Raw genomic sequence first — 10,000 nt, 5'->3', positions numbered from 1 at the left:
ATATGATTGTTTTCTGGAATTAAGGATAACAACATTTTGAAAGGGTGAATCACAATACTGCCTTTTTGCACCACGATACAGTATCGTGACTCTGAGTATCACGATTTTTCGGTTCGATCCAATATCGTTACAGCCCTAATGATTTTTAACAGCGGGGAACGTTTTGATACTGAAATGATACAGAATTGTCCATATGCTTTTCCGAGCTAGGTGGTGTATAAGCGTGCTGATATGGCCATCGGTTCTCTCACCATCAACGAGGAGAGATCAGAGGTGGTGGACTTCTCCGTACCTTTTGTGGAGACGGGCATCAGTGTCATGGTCTCCCGTAGCAACGGCACCGTCTCTCCTTCTGCCTTTCTTGGTGAGTGACAGCGAGGGGGGAGAGGGGTCGCTTTGACATTAGATTATGTCTGAAACACCCGCCCGCGGCACCAACGCCACTTATCTCATTTTGTAAAAAGATAAGATGTAAGGTCTTAGATTTTTGTCAGTGATATACAGTGCAGTGCAATGTCGTGCATAACACGGTGGCTCATTTGTGCTTCGAGAAACAGTAAAAAAAAAAATAACTTGCTAAAAATGATACCAATTAGGTGAAATATTAAAGTACACATTTTCCCAGTAGCATTTTTTTCAAAGTGACATTTTTCGCTTTGTTTTTATTCTGTGTTTCCAGAGCCTTACAGTCCAGCTGTGTGGGTAATGATGTTTGTGATGTGCCTGACGGTAGTTGCGGTGACCGTCTTCATCTTTGAGTTCTTCAGCCCCGTCGGCTACAACCGCAGCCTTCAGAGTGCCAAAAGTGAGTAGTCGGCACTTTCACGGCCCATGTTGTTCTTACAAAACAAAAAAAGACATTTGAATCGCTTGTTTCGAGGAAATAGCCTCGTGCAAACGGCGTAATTGCTTTTTCGTATACACCGTAGTGTAAACAGCGCTGTTTGGCAGTTTTAGGAGTGTTTGTGGAAGAGACCAATAACAACATTCATCACTAAAGTCCGAGTTTAACATTTGCTTATTTATTCACTGGTCTGTGCCCCCCCTCCACACACACACACACACACATACGCACACGCACACGCACACGCACACGCACACGCACACGCACACGCACACACACTTTCTTACTTTACTGAAAGCTATGTATTATTGAACACTGCAGGATTTTGCTCCCATGGTTTTATGTGCGCCTCTGTCTCCCCTGTAGTCGTACTCCACATTTTCATTCATATTTCTCTCCTTGTCATTTGGCTTTACATTTACCGCATCCAGAATCCTCATCCATTTTTTAGGGCAGAATTTTATCTTCGCAATATAATTCTTTTTTTCTTCCCTGGAACTTGAGCCGTTTTTTTTTTCTTTTTGCATCCTTGCATGTCTGTATATCCTATTTTGAATATGAATGAATTGGTGGGAAAAAATCTGCTGGAGCAAGGTAGAAAGTCTTGGTGACTTTTTTAAGTGATGGAAGGGCCAGGGGAATGTTGCTGGCCTGTCAACTTCATGGCAGGTTTGTGGCCACTGTCAAGCAGTACGGTAGCGGCAGCAGGAGGGGGGCTGCTCTGCTCGGCTCTCGCTTGGCTCTCGCTCCCCGCAATGGCAGATATAAACACTGGCATTTTGCTGGCAGAGGAGGAACGTGGAGAGAGAGAGAGAGAGAGAGAGAGAGAGAGAGAGAGAGAGAGAGAGAGAGAGAGAGCGAGCAGATTTGCATAGCCACGGATGCCTGAGCAAACTCTGGAGGCTGAGCAGCAGAGTCAACTCTTGTGTCACCCGAGATAAAACCAGGAGAGAGAGAGAAAAGGAGAGAGAGAGAGAAAGAGAGAGAGAGAGAGAGAGAGAGAGAGAGAGAGAGAGAGAGAGAGAGAGAGAGAGAGAGAGAGAGAGAGAGAGAGAGGTGGAGGCGTTGAGGCTTTGAGGCTGCTCCCCCAACCCCACTCCAACCCCACTCCAACCTCCTACTGATGCATACTTGGTGAAGTCGCCTTTTGTTCTGTTCTCCTGCTGTCCGCGAAGGGACGTCAGATTTCAGCTGGTGTACCCTGAGTGGTTGCAAATTTGTTGAGAGGACCTTCCTTGCCCCTGCGGTAATGAAGAACGGATATGCATACACTTGCACACAATGGAAAGGAAACGGTGAGAAGAAGAGCCAGGCACACTTGACGCAACCATTTCAGCATTTTTTTATGAAACAAAAAAAAAATCCCTCCTGAAACAATGAGTTCAACAGGGTGGCTCGGTTCAGCTTCTGCATTGTCAGTAGCAATGTGTGTCGTCAACCAAAGATGCGCATCGCCTTCAATTTCAAGGAGGTTGTGCAGCTGAGGTACTTTGGTAATGCTTTTGTTTAGTTTTTTTTTTTTCCAAAGTCTGACGGTTAGCTTTTTGTACAGTACTGTAAACAGGCCATGAGAAAACTTTTGACGATCAATATTCCCTGCATACCACCACGTTTCTGCTGCAGCATCTGAGGTGATTAATAGCGATGCAAATTTCCAAGAGAAAAAGCTGCTTGATTCAGTTCCCAGCCCCAAGCTAACAGCCCCTGAAGTTAACCTCTTTAAGTCAACAGAGTGGGAAAAAAAACCTGTCGTTGCATTACAATAAGTGGCGATGTTCTCTTTGAACTGGAGCTATAAATAACCGCTTCTGAAGACCACAAGATCCCGCTTGCACTGGTGAACTCGCCTTCAATTTCAGTGATCCAACATCAAGGATGCACAGATGCTGCAGGTGTTGACAGGTTCAACACCATTTTGATCAAAACAGCCTAGTCAGCTTTTTTTTCCCAAATGCTTGAAATATAGACTGCAATGTGATGAAGGCTGTGAGAACTAGGGGCAATTTTCTGTTGGTGACACTGACTGGTTTCATACCAGTATCCAAGCTACAAATGAATCTGACAGAAAACTCTCCATGGAACTGTGGAAACTGGATATGTTGATGAGAATATTCTGATCAACGTTCGCGTATTTTTTTCAGGATTCATAAATTAATACCACTATTACTGTACATACTGTGATTTGAATCCTTTCTTGGTGACTTATTTCATTGCTGCCTAAGCCAAATCATGTGTGTAGGTTTAACGATCTCACCAGGGAGACAGGCAGCAATCCTTTGAAGCTCATTTTGAGTCATGCCGCAGCTTCTTACATGGATTTCAACATTCATATGTTCATTTGTGTCTTCGAGCACCAAGAAGTGCACTATATGAAACTATATGTATTATTATTGTTTGTGAATTCGTTCATTCTTTCGCTTGTCCATCCATCCGTCCGCTGGTTCGTTCATTCAATCACTTATTCCCTCATTCATTAATTCGTTTCACCGTTCTTCTTTCTCACCCGTCCATTCTGAAGTTCATTCATCCATTCATTCATTCTATCCATCGGCTCACATCTCTTCATTCTAATCCATCCATGCTGAAGTCCATCTATCCATCCATCCATCCATGGGCTCACATCCTCTCTGACCAGCGCTTGTTGTGTGTGTCGCCCCTTGCAGAAGCTGGAGGGTCAAAGTTCACCATAGGGAAGTCCATCTGGCTCCTGTGGGCCCTGGTCTTTAACAACTCTGTGCCTGTGGAGAACCCCAAGGGCACCACCAGTAAAATCATGGTGCTGGTGTGGGCCTTCTTTGCTGTCATCTTCCTGGCCAGCTACACTGCCAACCTGGCTGCCTTCATGATCCAAGAGGAGTACATTGATACTGTGTCGGGCCTTAGCGACAAGAAGGTAACGGATGGAAGGATGTGCTCGTGTGTGTGTGTGTGTGTGTGTGTGTGTGTGTGTGTGTGTGTGTGTGTGTGTGTGTGTGTGTGTGTATGTGTGTGTGTGTGTGTGTGTGTGTGTGTGTGTGTGTGTGCATGTGTGCGTGCGTGTGTGCAGGGAAGCTGACATATGGGGGGGCGGCAAAGGGGTCACTTGTCCCAGACCCAGGGAGAGGGGGGGGGGGGCATGACTAGATCCTCATTACATTGCATGTATTGGGTTTAGGGGCCTTTTCAAATGTCTTTCAAAGCTGTCAGCGGCCCTGTGTACTGTATATGTGTGCGTATGTGTGTGGATTAAAAAAATGCAATGTTGTTCCGGTATGCTGTACGTATATACGTGCTGGCAAGACGCCCCTTTAGAAAATATGGTGTTGACATGTCTCAGTGGACCAGTTCCCTGCATCCTATTTGAATAACAACATTGTAATGACCCCTGCAATTGGACTATTGTCACATTATTTGCTTGGGATAATTTTGCTGCATTGTCTGTTCTGTATTCTGTTAGTACTACTACGGCAATTCACTGGAGTAATGAATGAGTCATAAGCATGTATGTGCAGAGAAGATGCTGAGGTGTGTTTCTCTTACTCGTGGTCAGGGAAGCTGACAAGGGGGGACAAAGGGGTCACTTGTCCCAGGCCCTGGGAGAAGGGGGGGGGGGGTGTCCTCATTACATTGCATGTATTGGGTGAGGGGGCCCTTTCAGATGACTTTGTCCCGGGCCTCAGCCAAAATTATCAGGGACCCTGCTCGTGGTGGTTAGCCAATTGTGTGTGTGTGTATTTTTTTTTATATCGTGCTTGCTAGCCCTGCATAGTCATTTCTCCAGAGAGACACCAGCGAAGCTATTAACAATGTATTAACCTGTTGCTCTGCTCTGGCTGCATTACAATTCCAATTTAGCCTGGATAAATGTCCTCTCGGGATTGATCCCTAGCTAGCACGTTCAAGCTGAGCAGGCTGGGCACCTAGTGGACCACTTCCAATGATATCTCATTTCAAGGACAGAGCATGGTCCACATGCCCTCCCCAACCCCCCCCCCCCCACTCCCTACTCCCCCACCCACTGGCGTAACGCAAGTACTTCAGGCCCCCCTGCAAGCTACCAAGAATGGGCCCCCGAACGAAAAAAGAGGGCCTAATATCATGTGGAGGGGCCCCGTTTCTTCAAGTCAAGGGCCCATGTGGGCCCCCTGCCTTGTATGGGCCACCCTGCCTCGCGGGGGCTGCGGGGGTATACTTTAGGCCCCTGCCCCCACCCCTCTCTCTCTCTGAGTCTCTGTCTTTTTTTTCTTTCTGATCCCCCTCTCACCTCCCTCCTTCCCTCTCTCATCCCTATAATCTCACGGTGATTCTTCTGAATGCTTTGTTTTATGTCACTGTGATGGCAGGACTAAGGCTCCCATTTTCAATTCATTATAGTTCAGTGGAGAGGGATGTTTGCGCTGGCTGAGTGGGTGGCTGGGTTGATTCATGACCATTGGCTCACTGTGGGGTCGGTGTTTGATGTTATGGTGATTGGATGAGGATGAGGGAGGGAGGGGGATCGAGGGGGGATGGGGGGCCATGCAATCCAATGCATGTAAGTCACTGTACTGGAAAAAGATGATGGGAGGACTGCGCCTACCCATGATCCTCCTGGTTTCTTACTATAGAACAGCTATTTAGGGTGTTCCACAACATGCCGCAATCCCTTTTTCTGTGTAATCCTCCCTCTCTCTCTCTCTCTCTCTCTCTCTCTCTCTCTCTCTCTCTCTGTGTCTCTTCCTCCCTCTTTCTCTCTTTCTTCTCCTGCTTCTTCTTCTTCTTCTTCTTCTTCTTCTTCTTCTCCTTCTTCTTCTTCTTCTTCTTCTTCTTCTTCTTCTTCGTTTCTTCTCACATTTATACAGTACACAGTCTATCCGTCTCCATTTTATGTATTTTCTGTTGCTAACGCGTGTCTGTCTCTCTCGTGCTGCCTGTCTATATTAATCAAGCGTTATTGGCATGCCAATTTACTATTGTGCTGTCAGCGTGAGGACTTGCAATCAATAGCGTCATAATGAGGTGGACGAGCAATAACAATAAGTGCAATAATGACTTTTCTCTCTCTTCCTGTATTCCAACGCCCTTCTCTCTCGTCAATCTGTCTCACCTTTCACTGTGCCTTTCACACTTTTTCATTTGGTTCATTCTCTCTCTCTCTCTCTCTCTCTCTCTCTCTCTCTCTCTCTCTCTCTCTCCCTCTCAGTTCCAACACCCCGAAGATCAGTACCCCCCTCTGAAATTTGGTACGGTTCCTAACGGCAGCACGGAGAAAAACATCCGCAGTAATTACCCCGACATGCATCAGTACATGGTCAAATACAACCAGAGGGGCGTGGAGGAGGCCATCGTTAACCTTAAGTCAGGGTGTGTATATATTTCTGGTTTCTCACCAACTTTGTTTTCTTTTTGACTTTTTTGACGACGGTGTGTCCTCACTTCCTGTCACAAAGAATTAAAATTACGTTTCTTACTTTCTCATGCATGGACATAGACATAAACATACTTTACGTATAGACATAGACATACTGTAGATATCTACAGTATGTCTATACTTAAAGTATGTCTATGTTAGGGATGCAAATTATCGATTAATTCATTAATCATTAGTTGATAGCCTTATCGATCGACTTACGATTAATTGATAAGCGGCGTTTTCCCCCCGAAATCTCAATGTTTCTCGAAAAAAAACTACTAAATCTAAACATTTTAATAAAAAATTTAGATAAAATACCACATTTAAATTAATTCTATTTAAAAATGTGATTTAAATATTCCCACTATTCACACCCCTCTTCACACACACTCTTCACATGTCCATTTCACCTGGGTCTCTTGTCAGTTGAATTGTCGATTAATTGCGATTAATGTTTTTTAATCGATTAACGCATTGACGCATTGCACGTTTGCATCCCTAGTCTATGTGTATGCTTGGGAAACTAAGAAGCGTAATTTCAATTGTGGCTAGAAGTATGACTGTATGATCATGTGAGTATGACTCATTGACATATACACTTGGACCCCATCATTCTATAGTACTCTGATCAACGGTTTTGAAGCATCTACTGAAATGTTGCTTAGTAACCCTGAAAACAAGCGCTGATAGAGTGATCAAAAGGGCAGTAAAACCTACATACCTATTCCTTTTTTTTCAAACCTAACTATTCTAAACTACATATTCTAATTGATCATTACATGTAAGGGTTAACGTTCGGCGAGAAGGTCGCTACCGTGGAATAGCAGCACGACAGAGAGAATCTTTAGACCCCGACGCGGAGCGGAGGGGTCTTGTTCTCTCTGAAGTGCTGCTATTCCACAAAGCGGAAGCAGAAGCGGAAGATTGTTGCTGCGCAAAACAAAACAGTGCCGTTGTGGAACACCGCTAGGCAACAGCTAGGTAGCCAGGACAACAGGTGTTGTCTATCACAGCAGCTGATTAGAGTCTTGTTGAAAAGTTGCTTTAGCAGTGAAAAGTCTTGTTGCCATTGACAGCGGTCTGTTATAGACCAACCCGTCCGTTATCGAAAAATAACAGACGTGCGAACGTTGGGGAGCCCCGTTCAAATGAATGGAGCATTCGACCGATGACGTCACAACCATATAATAACACATTGATAATTGATAGCTCTGAAAAATAAAGGCACAGCATGAAAAAAATATTTGGATTGTGTGAAAAGGAATATTTGGATTGAACGAAACGAGTGAGCAAGAATTCTAATGGGGATACATTGTTTCAATCTCCCGTTAGGGAAATGGCACTCTACTTCCTCGTTACACCGTAAGATAGCCTATTGTTGATGGCTGAAATAGAATGTTAGGATTCAACGTCAGTATATACGTCAATGCTATGACTGTATATCATTCTTTTCATTTTTCTTTTCATTCATATGATTTCTTTAACAACTAATGGCATCTTGTAAACCATACTATTGTAGCATGTTGGGTGGTGGGGTAGTTTGGAGAGCAACGCCAGTGAGTGAATGAGTGAGTGTGTGTGTCTATGTCTACTGTTTTGTTTTGTTTTTTGTTTTTGTACTGTACTGTCAGTAGGACCCCCTCGAAAATGAGATGGCACATCTCAAGGGGCCATCCTTGTAACAAATAAATAAATAAATGAAAATATCCAGTGCATGTAAAGAAACTGACAACAAATCTGGCTTGACTTGACTTGACTCACTCTCTCACTGTGTCCAACCTTCCCATCATCCCTCTGTTCTCACCTCTTGGGTATCCTGCTGTCTTTTTACGGGTTCCTCTCCTCCACCCTCCGGACATCCCCCCTCCCTCTCTCTCTTTCCTGTCTTTTCTCACCTGCCAACTATCTGTCTTTACAAATCTCACACTTGCTCTTCACACTTTTTCTGTCATTCTTTCGCTGTGTGTGCCAATTGGTGTCTTGCGGGCAAGGGTGTGCTGACTTCAGTGTGTGTATTTGTGTGTGTGTGTGTGTGTGTGTGTGTGTGTGTGTGTGTGTGTGTGTGTGTGTGTGTGTGTGTGTGTGTGTGTGTGTGTGTGTGTGTGTGTGTGTGTGTGTGTCTGTGTGTGTGTGTGTGTGTGTGTTTGTGTGTGTGTGCAAGCGTGTGTGTGTGTGTGTGTGTGTTTGTGTGTGTGCAAGTGTGTGTGCGTGTGCGTGTGTGTGTGTGTGTGTTTGTGTGTACCATGTATTCTGTCTGTTTAATCCTTGTGAGTTGACTCTTTCTAAGCCTCTGTCATCACCTTCCTGATATCTCTTCCCTTAGTTCTGCAGCGCACGTCGGCAGATTTTAGAGTGCCACGCCATGAGACTTTTTCACTCGCACCTGCCCTCTCTCTCTCACACTCTTTATCTCTCTGTCCCTCTTTCCCCATCTCTCTCTCTCTCTCTCTCTCTCTCTCTCTCTCTCTCTCTCTCTCTCTCTCTCTCTCTCTCTCTCTCTCTCTCTCTCTCTCTCTCCCTCTCTCTCTACCTCCCGCCTTTCCCGCCTTTTGTAGTCTCACTCTCCCTCTCACCCACATTTCACACACACGCACACACACGCACACACACACACACACACACACACACACACACACACACACACACACACACACACACACACACACACAGACACACACAAATACACACACACACAGACACAAATACACACACGCACAGGTGTCTTCCCTCACAGTGCATACCATTAAACTTCTCATTATTCTCATTCCTATTTATTAGTTCACACTGTGCTGCTTTTTTGGATGTGTGTCATACTCTGTGTTTGTGTGTGTCTGTGTGCGTGTGTGTTTGTGTGAGTGTGTGTGTGTGTGTGTGTGTGTGTGTGTGTGTGTGCGCCTGCGTGTGCATGTGCATGTGCGTGCGTGTGTTTATGTGTGTGTGTGCGGGCGTACGTGCGTGTGTGTGTGTGTGTGTGTGTGTGTGTGTGTGTGTGTGTGTGTGTGTGTGTGTGTGTGTGTGTGTGTGTGTGTGTGTGTGTGTGTGTGTGTGTGTGTGTGTGTGTGTGTGCCTGCCTGTGGTCTATTTAAATCCTGTTCTTTTGACACCCCACATGCATCCTTTCCTCTCACCTTCCTTCCTTCCTTCCTTCCTTCCTCATCTCGTTTTTTCTTCCTTACCCACCATCTCCGTGGCCCGCTCTTCCTTCATGCCGCTCCATGTCCTCTACACTTGTTTACTCTTATTCTACTCTTCCTCTTACCTTCCTCTATTCTTCCTTTTCTTGTCCTCTACACTTGTTTACTCTTATTCTACTCTTCCTCTTACCTTCCTCTATTCTTCCTTTTCTTGTCATCTAGTCTACACTTCCTCTACATCTTATGTGCAAATCATTTGCCCAAACTCGCATCCTTTGCTGTGTCCCCTGATCTCGTGTCTCGTTGTCAACTTGGGTAAAGTTAGTTTTAAATATCTGACAGTTATTTACGTAACATTCAAAGTACAAAAGACCATATGTCATGAGGACATTTGTCTATGTTTCAAAGTTGGTTTGATAACAAGGGTTATTTTCAGATATTTCACGGTTGTGTTTTGAATGTTAATGAATGCCCGATATATATTGTAGTTGACTTAACCAGAGTCAACCACGAGGCACAAGGTTGAGGGACAGAGGAAAGGATCCAAGAAATGATTTGCAACCCATCTCTACACATACAAAATTCGATAACACTTTACTTGACGGCGGCGTCATACATATGACATAATAGTGTCATAACATTGTCATAATG

At 44.9% G+C, this 10,000-nt stretch overlaps 1 protein-coding gene across 1 annotated transcript in view; it reads left to right on the top strand.

Moving 5' to 3' along the window:
- Window positions 1-10,000, top strand: part of LOC134449050 (glutamate receptor ionotropic, NMDA 2D) — an 87,756-nt gene that overhangs the window by 60,876 nt on the left and 16,880 nt on the right. The window contains exons 9-12 of the mRNA XM_063198810.1: window positions 211-364; window positions 680-805; window positions 3,508-3,737; window positions 6,006-6,166. Of these exons, the coding sequence (XP_063054880.1) occupies window positions 211-364; window positions 680-805; window positions 3,508-3,737; window positions 6,006-6,166 (671 nt within the window). The remainder of the gene's footprint in view (window positions 1-210; window positions 365-679; window positions 806-3,507; window positions 3,738-6,005; window positions 6,167-10,000) is intronic.

This window comes from Engraulis encrasicolus, chromosome 5 (genome assembly GCF_034702125.1).
Source record: "Engraulis encrasicolus isolate BLACKSEA-1 chromosome 5, IST_EnEncr_1.0, whole genome shotgun sequence".
Taxonomy (NCBI): domain Eukaryota; kingdom Metazoa; phylum Chordata; class Actinopteri; order Clupeiformes; family Engraulidae; genus Engraulis; species Engraulis encrasicolus.
The sequence above is the reverse complement of the archived record's forward strand: the minus strand, read 5'-3'. Positions and strand labels throughout refer to the sequence as shown.